The following is a 20062-nucleotide window of genomic DNA, read 5'->3' as shown; positions in this document are numbered from 1 at the left end:
CATTTTGCCTTATTAAAAGATGAAAATGATAAGTATAGTACTTAGTACTTAGTTATAGAGTATTAATTTTTTGAAGCGGGCGCAGACGAATCGCGGGATTCGCGGGAAGGCCGGAGATTGGCTGTTGCGTCATACTGCGCACCGGGGCCACCGGGTACAGTATACTTATATATATATATATATAGACAGAGTTCCTCTATCTCTCTCTGTTCTGTTTTCTGCTTGGGAGTTCGGGTGTCTCTTTCTTACACCTATGTAAAATACCCATCAGAATTTCGCGCATCCGTCCTATAGGTGTTTCTGGCCCAGCCCAGCCCAGACCTGCACCGAGTCCAGGTTTTCAGACGTCGCAGACGGGTCCGTGCGTTCTTCTGCCGTGTTCATAATATTTGTGTTTTTTGTGTCTTCACGCGTGTGCTGTCGCCTCTTTTTATCTTCTCTCTCCACCACCTCCAATCTGCATCGCGCCACCACCACCACCACCAGGAATTTCGCTCTCAAAATGGCGATTCCCGCTCTTTAAGGTTATAATCTCTCTGTCCCACAGCGAAGAGCGGATATTCTTCTGGAGATACAACACAACCCAACCCATGCATCAATGTAACAGAATCTCTCGATGTCGAGTAACGAGGCTCGCAGTAGCCCGGGTAACCAAGGATTGCCTCGATAGATTATAAAGAGAAAAAGCAGTTTCTGCAGTCGAGAGAACAGAGCCGTGTGTTGTGTCGTGTGTGCTTGCATGAGTTATGAGGACGGAATGCCCGCGGGCGGTAACAGTCGTTTCCGTAATTACTCAGCGCGGGTCTCTGAACGTCAACAGCTCGCGCTGATCATGCAGATGACGTCCCAGGAGATGACATCAGGTGAGTGCAACAAACGGAGCGATAGAATGGAAGAATGGGTACCTGGTTGTTGCCTGCCGCTCTTTTCCTTTTTCGTATTCACTTGCTCTGCACTAACATGTGCAACTCGTACCTCTCGTCTACCGTACCTTCTTCGCGTTGTTGTTAATTACATTGCATGTTGTTTTTTTTAATTGTCGCGAAGCACGTCTGTTGTTGCTCTCTCCTCCTTGATCCTTAAGTCGCTTTTGTCTCTTTCGCACTAATGCGCTGCAGCTGAGCCAAGAGAACCAAAACATTACACTATCCTTATTTGGTCTGGCGCTTATGTTGTTGTTGTCAAAAAATCAGCTGATTTCGTCTATCGCTATCTTCCAAATTTACGTCAGGGACTTGTAATTGTTTTTTTGGTGAAAGTTTGATTCATTATTTTATCAATTCAAAGCTATCAATTTTTTTACAATTTCAATTTTAGATTATTGACAATTCATGTGCATTAAATACACATGTTTTTTTTTTCTTTTTTTTTAAATTTAATTACTAATACATTCGAGTTTTTCCTAAGATTAACGTGTATAGTTTATTGCTTTTGTGTGACAGCGCATCATCTACAGTATACAATTTATTTCAGGTTCATCAAATAGATCTGAGAGTACAATACCTTTGAGCAATGTCAGATCATCACCCTTGCAACATCAAAAGAATTCAAAGAATCGTTGGTCAAACAAAAATGCTGAGCTACTGGATGTAAATACTTCTTACAACCGGCAAGATGATCGCTTACGTCTTGCTAATGGCTGTGATTCTAAGGATAGGAGTGGTAAGATCTGTTAATCGACTTATTCTTTAGTTTAATGCATAAAAATAGACCTTTCGTTGAAATCAATTACAGTTTCTCATAGTTTTTTCAAATATTTCAACTACTATTTTTTTGGCTCAAATATGCATGTAGTCCAAGTTTATTTACGTGTGAATCGTTTTCCACGTGACGTTATACATATTTTTTCAACAAAGAAATCACAATCAGTATATTTTTGTATCCAAGGTGTTATTGATGAGTATTTCAGTAGAAAATTATCCTAGAGAAATTTTTTATTAAAAATTTTTTTCGTACCTTGCTGTGAATTTCGTCAAATTTGAAGTATTGTGTTTTAAATCATGCAAGTATTTTTGAGTTTACTGCTCGATAAGTCAGAATTACACGGATACAACTAATGCAACTTGAGTTTGCTCGCGGCAACAAATCGATTGACCAACCATGCGAGCACTGCGAGCAGCGAGCATCGAGCATAACATTCTGAATTGTATGTATGTATATACACATACAAAAGCGCTCACGTAAGTCACGTAACACAGGGTCCTGAAGACGATGTATAGTATGATAGTACGAATCGAAACACCGCCAGATGACGCTAAGCTCCGTTGGTTTTGGGGCAACCGAGAGCGGAGCGTAGGAGTCAAACTAAAGAGAGGAAGAGTGGTGGTGGTGCAGCAGCGTAGCGGATGACGCTGACGACTGGGCGCGGGTGGCGTGGTACGCGGGTGGTGGAGGAGGACGAGCGACAGGGACGATTGACCTAGACGGACGACGACAATGGAATGGACGAAGGGAGAGAAGTCTAAGACTGACGAGTAGATAATATTTTGCGCGTGCTATCAGTCTTCTCCTAAACTTGACAACCTTTTGCACTGCCAGGATGAGAGAGGAGTGCATTAAGTAATTCGCGAAAGTACCGTAGAGGTTAATTAGGAGCAAATTTATATAGAAAAAAAAAAAAAAAAAAAAAACATTAGAAACTGTATTGGAGTTAAGTGACGCGAAAAAATTGTAGCAGTGACGGAAATCACAAGCTATAATAAAGTTTGCATCGAATTTTGTATGTCGCACGGTTGGTCGCTGTTGCAGAGTTCGCAGGCTCGAATTCGCCGGACGAAGTGAGGACTGCTAGCGAAGCCGAGAGCCCCCGGGCTGCTGGCTCGCCTGCCGAGTGCGCTGCAACCGCCACTTCCACCAGCACTAGTGCCAGTGGTAGCAGCGCTGAAGCAGTAGTCGAAGAGCATCAGCTACAGGACCAACAGCAGCAACAGTCTCAGGAACAGCAACACCTCGAGTCCTATGAGATGCGTAGAACACCGCCACAGAGCAAAGGTCTCGTGATTATTACATTATTTCTGTTGATTGACCTTCAGCTCTTATCTTCCCTAAGCTGTTATTCTCCATTTTAGACTTGAGCATGGTTTTTTTTTTCTTTATATTTATTTTTTGTCAATATTGATAGCTGATGTGTGCAAATATCGAAGTCTCGTATAGGAAATGAGCGAGATGTGTGTGGGAAGGATGGGCGCATTTACACAATGCAAGAGTGCAAAAAATACGTGCATATAAGTTCAACAATTAGCGTGGGCTCACGTCCGTCTTTGTATAATATGTTAAAGCTCCAACCGAGAGAAGAATGTTATTTCTGATGTGCAAGGACGATAGAGGGGGGAAAAGGAAGAACTACTACGGTAGATATATAATTGTATATAAGTAGTAGTAGCAACAGGGGCGGGGAGAGGCAGACACAAGAGAAGGGACAAAGACAGAGAAAAAGAGCAGGCGACTCTGTCGTCGACGACGACGAGAAGAGTTTGTTGTGTCTCTCTTACTCGCATACGCACTTATCCTTATTATTATTGTATGGCGGTAGTAGTTGATTGCTTGAAGTACCTCTAAAACGTCGGAAACTGCAAAGTAGCGATGTTGCTTTGTCGAAACGCATAATTTTGTGATTCGTAGCTTTCTTTCTAATTACTCAAATGAACGTCTTCGGTAAATTAAAAACTAGATAACTCAGCCGCCTTCTTCTGAGTACGCAAAAAAAGCTTACTGCTTAGTGCTTACACTTGTGCCGTTTTATATATAGGTACATTAAATAAAAATGTATATATAGGTACTATATGGGTATATACCATTACTCAGGCTATTGGCCTCTCCGCTGCCACTGCCACGTACTGGATGACGCTACACGGCTACACGGAAAGCCTATACTCCTCTTCAACCTCTTTTCTTTTTTTCACTCGACTGTTGATTCTCTGGCGTGGATCATAGAACATAAGTTAAACCAAAACATTTTTCATCCAATACAGTGGACAGGCAAGCTAGTGGTCAGCAGCAACAACAGCAGCAATCTGGAGGAGGTGGAAGTAACGCTGGAAACAATAGCGGAGGTAATTCGGCTCGGCTCCGGCTGAATCAGGTGCGAGCCACGAGGGATGAGAAGAAGGGGACAAGCGCCCCAGGGACAAACATTGCTGGCACTGCCACTACAGCCGCTGGTCAAGCCAGCAGCAGTAGTTGCAGCAACGCATCGTCGCGCCAAGCTGCAGCAATTTCTACTGCTGCCGCTTCTGGGTCCACGTCTCTGGTTAGTTTTTTCAAAGTTATTATTAATTTTGTCCATCCGTTTTTTTATACTTATTTATCTTATGCGCAGAGTCAAAGGGTTAATTATAAAGACATAAATCTATTTGCATTACAAAATTCCCGTAAATCCCCTTGTTCGTTATTGATAAATAAGCTAGAACTATACAAGATGACGTTTACGTCGATGCGGAAAACTACTATATAGATAACGCGAAACGCAACATGTTAAAAAATCAATACCAACCTAAACTAACGGATTGTAGTTATAGATTTTGGAACAAACTCCCTTTTTGGGTTCTTGGACAGTAATTAGTACCTATTGTATATTTTTATACACCTCCATTTCTATATCAGTTGTGATTAAAAATACACGCGTATGACGTTGTAGCTACTAACAACTTCATCAAGCACCCTTCTTTTTTTTTTTAGTTATAACGGTATCGATTTCTCGTGAACATACAACCAAAAAGTTGAAAATAAGTCATTTTGCAACATCATTTTAGACATGGTAATCCCAACAATTAGACGCTTCCTTCCATCGACTATGTGTTTTGAATTTAAAGTTCTATTTTTAAATAAATTTCTGCCCAACGCTCTGTATAGATTAATATTCCTAGAATCAACGATTTGCGCAGCATGTAGAACTACCTTGACTACGTATACAATTGTTTCTTTTATCGTAAAACCTCATTGAAGCGATAGCGGCAAAATTTATTTCCACATTGGCTTTTTAGAAACAGATTATTGTATTGTATCGTTAAGAGCGTTAAAAAAACATGACGTTTGAAGCTTATGTACAAACTTATTATCTGAATAAACCTAATTCTTTGGAAAAGGTCAAAACATATCTGAACAGGATGAACTTTATTTCTAGAACTACAATCAAACTGCAATGGATTCGCCCGTGGGAAAATCGACAGGCAGTGGTGGTAACACAAGCGGAAGTGGAGTATCAGGTAGTGCGTCGTCGGGCAACAGCGGCTCCGGTAGTGGTTCAGCCAGCAGCAGTGGCAACGTACCTAACTCGTCCTCGTCATCATCTTCGTCAGCCGACGGTGGCGATATTTACGAGTTTAAAAGTTCTAAGGAAGCCACACCGGTCCGAGGCTCGAGTTCCTCGCCCAATCTCAATCCCGACAAAGATGGCAAAGATTCCAACTCGTCCTCTCTTGCCTTGTCAACGAGCAATACTCAGAATCTTAGCAGTGCAGCCCCAGAGCCTAATGCCACCAGTCAGGGTTCTGCTGTAGTTGGTTCTAGTACGGGCGTATCGTCGTCCGTATCTTCCACGAATGCCGGTGCTGTTACTGGCTCGTCCTGTTCGTCGACTGGCGGTACGAGTGGTACTTTAGCGGAAGCTATGTCTACGTCGACAACGGACGATCAACCACAATCTTCAAGTGCCTCTGGTACCGTATCTGGTGCCTCCTCCACGTCGGTTAAAAGGTCTTTTGACAGCGAAAGCGGTCCGGGAGATGAGCAAGACGAAGAAGGTCGTAAGAGAAAGAAAAAAGAAACGGAAACAGGAAAAGATGTTGGAACCAAGGGTCCAGCTAGCAGACAAGCGACACCTAGGAACAATCCCAGTGCCAGTGATAAGGTAACTTTTGGCATTGATATTACGCAATAAAAACGATTATTCTTTGTTCCATATGCTCAACCTTTATGTTTCAACAGATAAAGCAAACTTGTAGCAGACAAGTAGGTGGAATCGTTAATACAAAGGGTAATCAAGGTAACAACTCTAGTAGCAGTGATCGCAAAAGTCCATCCATGAGTGCAAACAGCCCCAAACCTTCTAACTCCTCGATTTCTAATACCAATAATCTGAAAGGCAATACTCCTTCTGCTACCGAGTCCGATGGAGAAGATGAGCGTTCGAAAAATTCTGATTCTAATTCTGCACCTAAAGTGCCACCGTTAAAAATTGTGATACCTCAGAGCACAGTGTCGGAGCAAGAACAAGGCAATCGAAATGGCAAAAATAACTCGAATCGAGGCCACCAGTTACCGTACGTTGTGGCGAGCTCCAACAGCAATGATTCCACTGATAAGGAGCAAGGTATGTCGGTAGTCACTAGTGGCACTACCAGTCCAATAGACAATGGTGGAGCATCTTCTAAGACTGACGAAAAGAAAGAAATGGGTGGGGCTCTAGATGGTAGTAATAATGGTCCATGGCACAGTCATCAACGAGTCTTAAGAAGTTCGCATCGTTCAGGAAATGGTGCCAATGGTTCTTCTGGTAGCAATTCCGGTAACATGTCAGGAAACGGAAATTTTTCAAACAACTCGCCATTGCCTGCTAATCCTGCCGATAGATCGAACAATTCGTCTCCGCAACAGAGATATCATTCCCCAACGCCTGAATCAGTTGTCTCCGAGGCTGTTAAAACGGCATCGGCAGATTCATCAATACAAAATAGTCCGGCACCCAAGTCGAGTAGTGTTATAGATAAAGGAGATGTTAAGGTAGAAGTTAAGAAAGAACTTGTCGATTCGTCAGAAGTTAACATTAAAAAAGAGCCTGGCAGCGAATCATCAAACACATCCTCGCAGCAGTCGGTAGAGCTTCATCCACGGAAAAGAAAGATGAAGCCTAACAAGGAAAATCAGCAGTCAACCTCGTCATCCACAGGGACAAATGAAACGACAGAAACAACTAATACTGTACCCGAAATTCATCCTCACGATCAACCCATAACAAATTGTTATCAATTGTTTTTGAATATAAGAAAACAGGCAAGTGTATAATAAATGCATCCAATTTTTAAGTACTTACAATCAAGTCTTATTTAATGAATTATATATACTTTCGTAGATTGATAAAAAAAGAAAAGGACTGTTTCCTGTTCAGCCAAAGCCGCCTCAAGGATTTAAGGATTACTTGATGAATCGATGCACATATGTGCTTGCAGGAAATGCAAACAAAGAACCAACCATCAATTTTCCTGTCAATTTACCCGCTCAGATGAAAGATCTTTATGTACAACAGGAACAAGTTCGTCATCGATTACGGATGCAACACGTTGTAGAAAAAGAAAAATTAGTTTTATCAGTGGAGCAGGAAATTCTTAGGGTCCATGGTAAAGCAGCTCGAGCTCTTGCTAATCAATCACTTCCGTTTTCAGCTTGTACATTTCTCAAAGACGAAGAAGTCTATAATGTTATAACTCCAGAACAAGAGGAAAAAGACCGAAATGCGAGAAGTAGATATAATGGTCGTCTTTTTTTAAGCTGGTTGCAGGATGTTGACGATAAATGGGAAAAAATCAAGGTAACTATTTTTCATTTATTCCAATTTAAAATAGAGTTGATTAGACAATTTAATTGATGAATCTGATGATTTAAAACTTTTTATTAAATAATTGTGAAACGAACTTTGATATTAGGAAGGAATGTTGCTGAGACACCATAATGAGGCAGAATCTTTACATGCTGTTCAGCGGATGGACTGGGAATGGAAATTAAAGGAAGTTCAGCTTTGCGAATTTAAAGCAACACCTCAAATAGAAGATTCCCATGTACCCATGGTTCATGTTTCCGACGACTTTGACCTATTACCTGCTTAATTTTTGACTAATATTATATCTACTTCGTCTAACGCTTTGAAGATATTATCTGTGATCTCACGTGTATGACATGTACTTATTTGTATATGAAGAGTGTATACATAGTAATTTTAAGGCACAACACTGCATTTTATCAAATTCTTTAAAGTGACTGAAAATTCTAATGATTATGTACATATTGATTTTATTGTAACATACTTATCAAGTTATTCGATTGTTTTATAAACTTTTCCTTCTTGGACAAACTTAAAATTTTTTTATTTTTTTTCAAAATCAATATACTGTTATTTCTTAATTTATTTTTTTAAATAAGGTATGAGCAATCGACAAAAATTACCTTTCCTTTCAATTTGGTATAATGTATATACTTTGTAAGTACACCTCGTTGTAACTTCCACTAGTACATAAAATGCATAAGGCAAAATAATAAAAACATCTAATAAAATTATTTAGCTTTTTTGTTATTTTTTGACCAATCTTCGTCATCACTATCCACTAGGTTGTCTTCTACTTGATAATCCAATGGCTTGTCGTATCCCATGATCTTTACATAATGGCTTTGATCAGTAAAATGCGTGGCATCTAAAAACGCAGGTTTTCCCTTTATCAGACAGTTGGAGAACATTCCTTGCATAGTTGGTGAAGTAACATCACCAGGTGTAAACTCGATCTGGAATGTATATTATCAAGTTTAAATCGAACCTAGTAGTTTTAAAAACAGAAATTGAAGAAAATAGTATTTACAAGATTTTTTCGAACAAATAGCGTGTAGGTAGTGGCGAAGTACTTGTTATCTTTGTTATCATACTCGACAGACGTTATATATCTTTTTGTAACAACGTGAAGAAGTAATGGAGTCGAAAGAGCTAAAACAGCTATGCAGCCAAATAGTGGCAAAGTAATAGCAGAGACTTCCCCAGCAAGTAATATCTTATTGTAGAGCATTGGTTGCATGCCAAGTCCAAAAGTCGATGTACATAACGTGAATAGTTTTAATCGACGGATAGTCGGCGTGAGCAATCCTGTATACACGATTTCTCTGTCGTTGACTTCATCATTGCTTGTGGTGACTGTTTTTGGAGCAGTACTTTTTGTCGAATAGTCTCTTTGGTACGATTTACCTGCATTAATCTGTAAGATCTAATAGCAAAAGAGTATTGTCAAGTATATTGGTGTTAAATATTACATAAAATTTTGACAAAAAGAATTTAATTTAAAAGTGCTAACCTGACACCTACAGCTGATGCCATTTGTTGCACTCACGGGCAAATCGAAACTAAACTTGATTGAATTGCTGGATAAAAGCCGTTGAGTACTTCTAGGTACGGCGATGGCACGAAAAATAAGTGACATTTTAATTTAGTTTTTATATGTCAGTATATAGGTGTGTACAGGTACAATAATAATTCAGTAAACAAGCAGCAGACGATAAAATACCACACACACGCCCGACGCCCCTTACACTTAAACTTTATATTGTGAAACCGATAGAGAGAATTGATATGTGAATATTGTGTACTTAATAGTTCTTCTTCTCACTTTACTGGCTCTCCAAAATAAGAGCCAGTAGAGGGTGTTTTCCGCAATCGTCACCAGCAAGATATAGTTGACGGTAGTAGACCTGACGGTAACGTAGAGCGCAACCTTAAGGGTGTATTCCGCAAATGCTGCCAGCAGTTAAGTTACGTAGGTCGTGGTAACGCCGCATGGTCGGGTAGCGCTAGCGTCAACCTGTACTAACTATCGGTGGGTTCCGCATGTCAACAAACTCCGAAATATCAGATGGCATGGGAGCGAAAACAGTAAAAAATATCAAAGTTTGTTGACATGCGGAACCCACCGACAGTTAGTGTTGACGCTAGCGCTACCCGACCATGCGGCGTTACCACGACCTACGTAACTTAACTGCTGGCAGCATTTGCGGAATACAGGCTAAGTATACGTCCTTAACCGCCTTTTTCACTAACGTTTAGAATAATGATTGAGACAATCAATGATTGTATCATGAGTTTTTGTATAAAGTTCAATTTATACAAATAAGTTGGTAAATATAGGCACACATGATTAATATTTAAACATTTTAAGCTGTATAAATATATAACATAGATTCCAAATATGCATTATTACCGCTGAAATATGCTAACAAAACCAAATATCCGTCTTTCTCACCCAGCAAAATAATAGGTATCTGTATAATCCTGTATCAATTTATTGCACACATGCGAAATGTTCAATGACAGTAAACAATGACACAATTTCAAACTTTACTTTTAACTCTTCATTTCACACGTAATTTTACAATGCAATTGATAAATTATTATTCATACAAAAGTATTAATATTCTTATAGGAGGTCGATTTTCAGGCAAAAGATTATTTGTAAACTTGCCGTAAACAGCACAGCCAATGTCAACTTTTTATTTTCTATCTACACAACTAGTTGCGGCTGGTTTTAGCGTTTCAGGCTTCTAAACTAAAAAGTGGCCCTAAAATTCTGAAGGAAAGCTTTAGATATTTTAGGCCCTAGAGCCATGTTGTCAATTATAAACCAGCCGCAACTTATTTGACAGATACAAAATGAAAATTCAACATTTTCTGTGCTGTTTGCGGCAAGTTTACAATTTATCTATTACTCGAAAGTATAAATGTATAGGAGGTCAATATTCGTATAAAACATACACTGCAAACTTGCCGCAAGCAGCACAAACATCGTTAATTATTTATTTTGTATCTATTTCAAGAGTTGCGGCTGGTTTATAAGTGACTAAATGGCTCTAGGGCTAAGCTGCCTAAAGCTCTCCTTCAGAATTTCAGAAGCAATTTTTGGCCAAAAAAATCACGACCGCTAGATGGCGCTGATCCTAATGATTATAACTACTTATAGTAGAGCCATTTAATCAATTATAAACCAGCCGCAACTAATTTCGTAATTACAAAATAAATAGTTAAAGATAATTGTGCTACTTGCGGCAAGTTTGCAGTGTATGTTTTATACGAATATCAACCTCATATATATTTATACTTTTGGGTAATAGATGAATTGTAAACTTGACGCAAACAGTGCAAACAACGTTAACTTTTTATTTTATATTTATGAAATTAGTTGCGGCTGGTTTATAAGTAATTAAATGGCTCTAGGGCTAAGCTGCCTAAAGCTCTCTTTCAGAATTTCAGAAGCAATTTTTGGCCAAAAAAATCACTACCGCTAGATGGCGCTGATCCAAATGATTATTACTGCTTGTAGTAGAGCCATTTGATCAATTATAAACCAGCCGCAACTGATTTTGTAAATACAAAATGAAAAGTAAACATTGTTTGTGCTGTTTGCGGCAAGTTTACAATGCATTTTTTACACGAATATTGACTTTCTATATATTTACACTTTCGGGTGAAAGATAAATTGTAAACTTGCCGCCAATAGTGCGAACAATGTTTACTTTTTATTTTGTATTTATCAAATTAGTTGCGGCTGGTTTATAAATAATTAAATGGCTCTAGTATAAGTATAGTAATAATCATTTGGATCAGCGCCATCTAGCGGTAGTGATTTTTTTGGCCAAAAATTGCTTCTGAAATTCTGATGGAGAGCTTTAGGCAACTTAGCCCTAGAGCCGTTTAATTACTTATAAACCAGCCGCAACTATTGAAATAGATACAAAATAAATAATTAACGATGTTTGTGCTGTTTGCGGCAAGTTTACAATTTATCTATTACCCGAAAGTGTAAATATAAGGTAGGTCGATATTTGTGTAAAACATACACTGCAAACTTGCCGCAAGTAGCTCAAACATCGTTAATTATTTATTTTGTATCTATTTCAAAAGTTGCGGCTGGTTTATAAGTGATTAAACGGCTCCAGGGCTAAGCTGCCTAAAGCTCTCCATCAGAATGTCAGAAGCAATTTTTGGCCAAAAAAATCACTACCGCTAGATGGCGCTGATCCAAATGATTATTACTATACTTACACTAGAGCCATTTAATTATTTATAAACCAGCCGCAACTAATTTGAGAAATACAAAATAAAAAGTGAACATTGTTCGCACTATTGACGGCAAGTTTACAATTTATCTTTCACCCGAAAGTATAAATATATAGGAAGTCAATATTCGTGTAAAAAATGCATTGTAAACTTGCCGCAAACAGCACAAACAATGTTTACTTTTCATTTTGTATTTACAAAATCAGTTGCGGCTGGTTTATAATTGATCAAATGGCTCTACTACAAGTAGTAATAATCATTTGGATCAGCGCCATCTAGCGGTAGTGATTTTTTTGGCCAAAAATTGCTTCTGAAATTCTGAAGGAGAGCTTTAGGCAGCTTAGCCCTAGAGCCATTTAGTCACTTATAAACCAGCCGCAACTCTTGAAATAGATACAAAATAAATAATTAACGATGTTTGTGCTGCTTGCGGCAAGTTTGCAGTGTATGTTTTATACGAATATTGACCTCTTATATATTTATACTTTTGAGTAATAGATAAATTGTAAACTTGCCGCAAACAGCACCAAAAATGTTGAATTTTCATTTTGTATCTGTCAAATAAGTTGCGGCTGGTTTATAATTGACAACATGGCTCTAGGGCCTAAAATATCTAAAGCTTTCCTTCAGAATTTTAGGGCCACTTTTTAGTTTAGAAGCCTGAAACGCTAAAACCAGCCGCAACTAGTTGTGTAGATAGAAAATAAAAAGTTGACATTGGCTGTGCTATTTACGGCAAGTTTACAAATAATCTTTTGCCTGAAAATCGACCTCCTATAAGAATATTAATACTTTTGTATGAATAATAATTTATCAATTGCATTGTAAAATTACGTGTGAAATGAAGAGTTAAAAGTAAAGTTTGAAATTATGTCATTGTTTACTGTCATTGAACATTTCGCATGTGTGCAATAAATTGATACAGGATTATACAGATACCTATTATTTTGCTGGGTGAGAAAGACGGATATTTGGTTTTGTTAGCATATTCCAGCGGTAATAATGCATATTTGGAATCTATGTTATATATTTATACAGCTTAAAATGTTTAAATATTAATCATGTGTGCCTATATTTACCAACTTATTTGTATAAATTGAACTTTATACAAAAACTCATGATACAATCATTGATTGTCTCAATCATTATTCTAAACGTTAGTGAAAAAGGCGGTTAAGGACGTATACTTACTACTTAGCCTGTATTCCGCAAATGCTGCCAGCAGTTAAGTTACGTAGGTCGTGGTAACGCCGCATGGTCGGGTAGCGCTAGCGTCAACCTGTACTAACTATCGGTGGGTTCCGCATGTCAACAAACTCCGAAATATCAGATGGCATGGGAGCGAAAACAGTAAAAAATATCAAAGTTTGTTGACATGCGGAACCCACCGACAGTTAGTACAGGTTGACGCTAGCGCTACCCGACCATGCGGCGTTACCACGACCTACGTAACTTAACTGCTGGCAGCATTTGCGGAATACACCCTAAATTACTTGCTGGTATGACGATTGCGGAAAACACCCTCAGGTTGGGCTAGATAATACTTCGATTTGCGGGCGGGAGGCGGGAGAGAATATTTTGTCCGTTCGTCTTTTGGGGTAATGAAGTTATGATGATAACTTGCCCTATAACTTTAGCGAGTTATTTTGGTTGCTAGGCTAATTCAGCACTGTCAGGAGTAAGAAGGTTCTGTCAGGAGAACCAGTGTGAGGGACTCAGTAGTTGAGTACCGTGTCGTCCGTGCCTCATGCCCACTGCCCCCACTGCCCATCCCATCAGCATAGACGGCGTTGATTTAGGGGCGCAGCTTGAGGGCCTGACTTTCACCCAGTAATCGCCAACTTTCGTCTGCACTGGTATTAAATTTGTTGGTGGCCAACATGTTAAGATAAAATTGATTTATATTTAACTATCTCCGCTCCGTAAATGGTTATTCAATTTTGGCGATTTCATTGGCGATTTGAATGATAACTGTAGGCGACTTTTGGCGACTTAACGGCGGCGACATCGTGCTCAATTGATCTGGTCACAGTGGTCACCCTGACTGCTGGCAGCATTTGCGGAATACAGCTGGTATACCTTGGATGGTCCGCATACTTATTCGACGCAAGCTAATATTCGGGTAGCTTCGTACGCAGTCAAAACTGTCAAAAGTGTTAATCGTGCAGAGGTAACCGGGCAGGGCAAAAAAGGGGAGGAAACAGTAAAGGGCGCACGTAATCACGTATCCGCCCATGAACTTCCTGTTCCTGTCCCTCACCTACCCTACAAAACGGCTCTCTTTCTCTCTCTCTTTATTACACACTTAAGTAGTTGGTATCTAACATTTTTAATTACATACAGCCGAGACCTGGTGTTACTTGGAGACGGTGCAACAATCTCCTTGCCCATGCCCATGTTGTGTGTTCGTTTACGACCATATCATTTTTTCTCGTGCCTATGCCCTACATCTAGTACCTACCTATCTCTAGTGTCTACATGTCGTGTGTTGACTGACGTGTTTATTGTGTCGTGGCAAATTGATTAATAACGAGTGACTATAAGTAGTGTGATGAAATAAAATATTCAGTGCCTCATTGACTAAATTTGCCCTGATATGAGAAGCCAACACTGCCAGTACTGCCAGTATGGAAAAGCATTAGTCCTTGAGCAAGTTGTATAGCTCGGGGCCGTCGTTGCTGAAAAAGAATTTCTACTAAAGTTCTGAGAAAGGTTTCTTTCGGCATCGCCCCGAGAGACGCAGATCCAATCGCACACCAGAGATATAATTTTTCTTTCTCATGACATTCTACTTCTTGATCAGACCCTTTTTTATGCCCTTCCCTGCACCAACAAGATAATGTTCATTCAGTAAACCATAAATCTCTCGTAGTAATAACTTTTATTGGTTCAACAAAAAAACACTGGACAAAATGCGTTTAGAAATGGAATACTTGTCACCAGAGCACCTGGCAGGCTTCGAGAGTTACAAAGTAAGTACACTATCGTCCTCTCTTCTTGATGTAATTTTATGTTTAATGATTATAATGTATTTCTTGTCGTAATGTATTATAATCTATTTCAGTACAGTTCTTTGGATACGAGCCCACTTAGTATTTATGTGATGCATCCTTTCTGGAATAAAGTTGTACAGGTAACTCAAACTCTCATTATTCAAACAATGTTTCACTGCAATCTACAATCCTATGTAATAAGTTTTAATCATTTACTTTGTAGTACTGTCCAAAATGGGTTGCACCTAATGCATTGACTTTCACAGGCTTCCTTTTTACAGTCCTGAACTTTGCAATGTTTTCAAAGTATGATTACTATTATTATGCTTCAAACGATGATATGTTAGATTATCCTTCTATTCCAAAATGGATTTTTGCCATGGCTGCATTCAATATATTTATGGCATACACACTTGGTACTTGTTTAATTAATTAATTATTTTTTTTCTTTTATTATATACTTATATTTTTAATGTCTATGTAGATGGTATCGATGGAAAACAGGCCAGAAGAACTCAGACTTCTGGGCCATTAGGGGAACTTTTTGACCATGGTCTCGACAGCTGGACTGCCATGTTAATTACCACGTGTATGTTCTCTGTGTTTGGCAGAACTGATTTTAGTGTGTCTCCTACAAGAATGTACTTTATATTGTGGAATGTGTTTGTTACCTTTTATCTCAGTCATTGGGAAAAGTACAATACAGGAGTACTTTTCTTACCATGGGGTTATGATGCTTCAATGGTAGCGACAATAGGAGTTTTTATTTTATCGGGTATTGCTGGAAATACTTTATTTAAATTTCGTATGAATAACGGTATTTCCTCAGGGATGATTTTTGAAATGATTTTATACATAAGTGCTCTTGTATCGAGCTTACCGGTTGTCTTGTTGAATATTTATAAGTAAGTGAATAGTTTTACATTCAATTTTTTTCAATGAATTTCTAACTAATGTGTTGTTAATTTTTAGATCCTATGTACATAAAACTGGAAAAATGAGATCTTTTTCAGAAGCACTGAGACCATTAGTGCCATTAACTGTTTTATTTGTTATAACCACTTACTGGGTGCTAAATTCTCCTAGCAAAATTATAGACCAAGATCCAAGAATCATTTTCTTTACCGTAGGAACAATATTTTCCAATATATGTGTAAGAGATTACTTTTTGTATATTTACTTTTTTTTTGTTACTTATGATTTTTATTTAATACATGCGCTAAATTTTTTAGTGTCGTTTAATAGTTGCTCAAATGAGTAATACAAGGTGTGAAATATTACCATGGATACTCTTTCCTGTTGCTGGTACAGCAGTTCTTTCGTTCCTCATTCCTAGATTAGAATTTAAATTAATGTACTTACTGGCTGCAATTGCATTGACATCCCATGTACACTATGGCTCTTGTGTTGTAAGTACTTTAAACAGTATTTACTACCAAATGATATTACATTCATTAAATTGTATGTGAAACTTTCAATTTTTTTTTATTTTCAGGTGAGACAAATGTGTCGTCATTTTCGAATTGACGCTTTCAAAATAAAAGATCACTCACAATGACTACTCGCTGACGATGCGTGTTAAAATGAAAGTATCAAGGAGCAGCTAGTAAATGAACGCAGCTTGAGCAAACTAAAGATAAACTAAAGTTAAATATAAAGATCTGACAAATTCCATTGTAACAAGTGGGTTATGAAACAATTATCTGGCTTTTTAAAATTTTACTTTCAGTTTTATAATCATTTTTAAGTACCTGGAAAATACTAATTTGATAGATGGCCATAGCAAGTCTAATCTCATACTGCTGTGATTAAAATTGTGATTGCTTGTAGAAAAAAAGTAGCATCACGCGCTAGGTATCGTAAAAAATTAAGTAACTTTAATTTTTGAAATGCAGAATGAAAAAGAAACCAAAAATATATTTTGTAACGTTTTTTCTGCAACTACGATAGTTACAGGTCGTTGCATCATTAATATATTCTTCTACTTTCTGTAGACTTAGATCGGTTTTGTTTGTGTACAAATTAAATGCATACGATTCCGTTTTAAAAATGCATTGTCTCTTAAAAGACTACATCAAGTCTTATCAATTGTACTTGATACTACTCAGTCCAAAGGAGAGGAAATAGTAAAACGACGAGCGTGTATGCCACGCAGTTTTGTGCTGATATAGAAAAATACAAGTTGCGATTCCCACTTCGTGTTTCTTGCCTAATTTAATATGTGTTTTTTGATACAAATCTAATGTCACGTATCAAAAAAACAATAATTTTTATTAACTATAAAATTTAATTAATTTTTGTGTCATGCGGTTTTGAAAGCTACATACTTCAAAGTTATCTGAAAGCATATACTTATGAAATGAAAACAGTTGTAGCACACATACAAAGCATAGCGTTAAATAGTATATTTATTTCTGACAACACAAGTCATTTACAATACTATTATAGGCTTACGAGCTCTTGACTCATGTATATTGATATACTTGCTTACACAATAGTCGTTCCTCACAGTTTACAGCTCGTTGCATTTAGACTCTAATAGTTTTTGAACATCGTGGCTAGTCTATTTGGAATGATTTCTACTAATATTCATGAGATTATTGTACCACCAGTCGAGTATGGTTACATTGAAGTTTGTAAAACTAGCATTGACTAAATGTTACAATGAATTTACTGATTCTTTATGTACAAAATAAATTCATATCGTTTTTGAGTACTAATTTTAATAGTAGTTGTATGTGTTCGATGAACCAACCAGTCACATCATAAATTTCAACAAGATGAAATTCCAAAGTTTATTTCTATCGCAGAAATACTATGAATAGGGTACTAATTTTCAATCTTACTTCCTCTTACTGTAAGCGATTTCAGATGCTTCATATTTGGGAAATTCCTTAGTTAGTACAAATAAGTTTTATGTATCATACTTTCTTTTATTTTTTACCTCTAATAATATTAATGTTTTACTGACTTGTTCTATAAAAAATAATATAGTACAAGTGTGCAAACTGTCTAGTGCATGTAATGTATGTAACAAAAATGATTTTTTTACACATGCATATTACTTAGTAAATGTTAAATTCAGTGTCTCAAATCTCTCATACTTCGCATTTATTGTAATTCTTGTATGCTTACGTAAAAAATTTAATGAGCATTGCATCAACTTGCGTTTAATATTGCAATTGAATCCTAAACATTTAAAAATTTGACAGCATATCCGACACCAAACCTTTTTTTCTCAAAATACTGTGAAATTCTAGCTTGTTAGGTATGAAAAAATAACTCGCAATGTTTACTTATTTTTACAATAATTTTTGTAATATATTTAGTTTTGTATTGAATCCCACCAGATTCGAGATAGTTGGGTATATTATGAAACTGTGTCTTATTAAATATGTAAAAATATTAAATACATAAGTTTTACAAAACTGGAAACTAAATGTTTATCTTTCACGCAGTTTCAATTCACACATATCACAAAGAAATAAGTTTTATCTACTTGTACTGCTAAGATTTCTTTTCCTTTCTTCCATTATTTTGTTCCTTTCTTCTAATGATGGCATTTCAGGTGTGATTCCTTTTCTTCTACGATCTACTTGAACTGCCAACTACTCGATTGAAAAATTTTTTTAGATATGTTTTTTCAATTTATAAAACTAATTTCAATTATGTAATATTATTAAGTACTGTACCTACCCAAAATTGTTTGCAGTTTCTGTAGTTCTCAAAGTATAACTCACATTTTTTCTTATCATAATTATTTTCTACTAAACAATTATTTGTTAGATTATGCTCCTAAAAAAATAAATACATACATTAATTTCTATTCCAAATATGTACCATTTATTTTGAGAGCCATACTTTCAAACATGGGTTTGTTTCTTTATTAATGAGTTTTCCTTGAGACTTGATATTCTGTTGACTTGAAGTCATTTTCTGAAATACAATTTTCAAACATCATAATGTGCATATATATTCATGTTACGTAAGAATAAATTTTTTGCAATAATTAAAATGTTCAACATCTAATAAAGATGTATTGCTAAATAAGAAATATTTTTTTATCACTACTGAGAAAATTGACCTTGTAAGTGTATATTAACATGTGGAAAAACTTTTAACATACTTGATATTCTGAAACTAATGAGAAATTTTTATCAACAGAAAAAAAAATTCGAAAACGTGTACAAGGAAAAGTTGATGACAGTAAACCACATGTATAATTGATTGTTCAAATTTTTGGACATTAATTTTTGTAATATTTTTAAATTTTACGAGTGTATTTCTCAAGTGTTTAAAAAACAAAATTAAGATAATACTGAAAAACAATTTGGAAAAAAAAAGCTTACGAAAATTTTTAACGCTTAAAATTATTATGTAGCTAGAGCGCAATATACGAGTAAAAGTTTAATAAAAGAATGTATAAATGTAAGTAATTTATCAAGATTAAGAACTAGTCATTTCTTTAAGTATTGTAATGTCACAGATATTTTTATCCAAAAATAATAAATATACCAATTTAAGAAATCACATTAAATTTTAATAAGTTAATTATACCTGTTCTATTTAATTAAAACTAAAAGTTGCATTGCACTTTACTTGGGTTATATATCACACACTTTAACATATACGTGTGCGCACTACTAACCTAATCTTTATAAAAACTGAGAATTTGGTACAACATTTAAAAAAAAACGCGAGATGTTCTCTCACACATTAATTGAGCTTTCAAACTCAGTCATCAAGTAGTAGCAGTTAACAATATTTTATATTTTTCAATTAACTCCAACATCAATCCCTTTGTTGCTTTATTCCATTTTTTGAATGTTAGTCATATTTCTCACGCTATCGAATGTAGGGGTTGCCAAATTAAGTACATAAAAAAATTTTAATGTGTAAAAAATATGACATTTAACTGTTTATGTACACCGATCATGAGAAAGACAAACTGAATTGAACACATCCGTAACAAGTAGCTCTGCAACAAAGTCTGTAATGAATTGTAGACATGTTAGAGAATTTACGATTTTTATTTTTTACCGTATGTACATATTATAACTTAGTGTTGCATCGATCATTTCATTATTTTTATGATTTGTTTAATTATTTTATTTATCATTTCAAATTGTTTTTTTTTTTTTTTTTTTTTGGTGAAAGAAAAATGGTACGCGAAGGCGTGTCAACTGAACGGTAAGTATTTACTTATGGAATTGAATTTAAAAAATCAAACGCTTTTAACTGAAGTTATTCTTTTCAGAAAATCTGCATT

At 36.5% G+C, this 20062-nt stretch overlaps 4 protein-coding genes across 7 annotated transcripts; 2 read left to right on the top strand and 2 right to left on the bottom strand.

Moving 5' to 3' along the window:
- The first annotated feature begins 218 nt into the window (after positions 1–218).
- On the top strand, positions 219–8268 carry LOC106639764 (uncharacterized). Of its 3 annotated transcripts, XM_089598063.1 has the most exons (11): positions 219–863; positions 1474–1662; positions 2749–2834; positions 2937–2991; positions 3972–3986; positions 4053–4115; positions 5205–5409; positions 5455–5848; positions 5926–6990; positions 7070–7525; positions 7641–8268. In XM_089598063.1, the coding sequence occupies exons 1-11, from the start codon at positions 740–742 to the stop codon at positions 7818–7820; spliced, it is 2832 nt and encodes a 943-aa protein (XP_089454189.1). In that variant the 5' UTR covers positions 219–739; the 3' UTR covers positions 7821–8268. The 3 variants fall into 3 exon arrangements, with proteins under 3 accessions (XP_089454189.1, XP_089450694.1, XP_089446598.1); XM_089594568.1 differs by having other exon boundaries at positions 220–357; positions 548–863; positions 2749–2991; positions 3972–4249; positions 5123–5848; XM_089590472.1 differs by having other exon boundaries at positions 220–863; positions 2749–2991; positions 3972–4249; positions 5123–5848.
- On the bottom strand, positions 7988–9432 carry LOC106639821 (transmembrane protein 70 homolog, mitochondrial). Its single transcript, XM_014353605.2, has 3 exons — positions 9048–9432; positions 8565–8960; positions 7988–8490 (listed from the first exon to the last, which is right to left on the bottom strand). Exons 1-3 carry the CDS (start codon positions 9171–9173, stop codon positions 8266–8268), a joined length of 747 nt encoding a protein of 248 aa, XP_014209091.2. The 5' UTR covers positions 9174–9432; the 3' UTR covers positions 7988–8265.
- A 3965-nt stretch (positions 9433–13397) lies between these two features.
- LOC106639792 (ethanolaminephosphotransferase 1) lies at positions 13398–17519 on the top strand. 2 transcript variants are annotated; one of them, XM_014353560.2, is made up of 7 exons: positions 13398–14772; positions 14865–14933; positions 15017–15209; positions 15278–15698; positions 15766–15946; positions 16026–16202; positions 16289–17519. In XM_014353560.2, exons 1-7 carry the CDS (start codon positions 14713–14715, stop codon positions 16349–16351), a joined length of 1164 nt encoding a protein of 387 aa, XP_014209046.1. In that variant the 5' UTR covers positions 13398–14712; the 3' UTR covers positions 16352–17519. The 2 variants fall into 2 exon arrangements, with proteins under 2 accessions (XP_014209046.1, XP_014209047.1); XM_014353561.2 differs by lacking the exon at positions 13398–14772 and having other exon boundaries at positions 14874–14933; positions 15060–15209.
- A 731-nt stretch (positions 17520–18250) lies between these two features.
- LOC106639765 (coiled-coil-helix-coiled-coil-helix domain-containing protein 7) lies at positions 18251–19403 on the bottom strand. Its single transcript, XM_014353525.2, has 4 exons — positions 19351–19403; positions 18655–18729; positions 18490–18588; positions 18251–18401 (listed from the first exon to the last, which is right to left on the bottom strand). The coding sequence occupies exons 2-4, from the start codon at positions 18724–18726 to the stop codon at positions 18285–18287; spliced, it is 288 nt and encodes a 95-aa protein (XP_014209011.2). The 5' UTR covers positions 18727–18729; positions 19351–19403; the 3' UTR covers positions 18251–18284.
- Positions 19404–20062: the final 659 nt, after the last annotated feature.

The sequence above is a fragment of the Copidosoma floridanum genome, unplaced genomic scaffold (genome assembly GCF_036245765.1).
Source record: "Copidosoma floridanum isolate Cflo_tuat_1 unplaced genomic scaffold, Cflo_Japanese_pri ptg000001l, whole genome shotgun sequence".
Lineage (NCBI taxonomy): Eukaryota > Metazoa > Arthropoda > Insecta > Hymenoptera > Encyrtidae > Copidosoma > Copidosoma floridanum.
The sequence above is the reverse complement of the archived record's forward strand: the minus strand, read 5'-3'. Positions and strand labels throughout refer to the sequence as shown.

What these genes read in the sequence shown, in the direction of transcription:
- LOC106639764 (XM_089594568.1), top strand. Translation starts at nt 740, where the DNA reads ATGAGTTATGAGGACGGAATGCCCGCGGGCGGTAACAGTCGTTTCCGT. An exon ending in GTCCCAGGAGATGACATCAG is followed by an intron (nt 864 to 1,473) that starts GTGAGTGCAACA and finishes AATTTATTTCAG; the next exon opens with GTTCATCAAATAGATCTGAG. An exon ending in ATAAATGGGAAAAAATCAAG is followed by an intron (nt 7,526 to 7,640) that starts GTAACTATTTTT and finishes CTTTGATATTAG; the next exon opens with GAAGGAATGTTGCTGAGACA.
- LOC106639821 (XM_014353605.2), bottom strand. Translation starts at nt 9,173, where the DNA reads ATGTCACTTATTTTTCGTGCCATCGCCGTACCTAGAAGTACTCAACGG. An exon ending in GCATCAGCTGTAGGTGTCAG is followed by an intron (nt 8,961 to 9,047) that starts GTTAGCACTTTT and finishes TTTTGCTATTAG; the next exon opens with ATCTTACAGATTAATGCAGG. An exon ending in TATTTGTTCGAAAAAATCTT is followed by an intron (nt 8,491 to 8,564) that starts GTAAATACTATT and finishes TATACATTCCAG; the next exon opens with ATCGAGTTTACACCTGGTGA.
- LOC106639792 (XM_014353560.2), top strand. Translation starts at nt 14,713, where the DNA reads ATGCGTTTAGAAATGGAATACTTGTCACCAGAGCACCTGGCAGGCTTC. An exon ending in ATTTATGGCATACACACTTG is followed by an intron (nt 15,210 to 15,277) that starts GTACTTGTTTAA and finishes ATGTCTATGTAG; the next exon opens with ATGGTATCGATGGAAAACAG. An exon ending in CAATATTTTCCAATATATGT is followed by an intron (nt 15,947 to 16,025) that starts GTAAGAGATTAC and finishes TAAATTTTTTAG; the next exon opens with TGTCGTTTAATAGTTGCTCA.
- LOC106639765 (XM_014353525.2), bottom strand. Translation starts at nt 18,726, where the DNA reads ATGACTTCAAGTCAACAGAATATCAAGTCTCAAGGAAAACTCATTAAT. An exon ending in AAACAAACCCATGTTTGAAA is followed by an intron (nt 18,589 to 18,654) that starts GTATGGCTCTCA and finishes TTATTTTTTTAG; the next exon opens with GAGCATAATCTAACAAATAA. An exon ending in GAAACTGCAAACAATTTTGG is followed by an intron (nt 18,402 to 18,489) that starts GTAGGTACAGTA and finishes TCAATCGAGTAG; the next exon opens with TTGGCAGTTCAAGTAGATCG.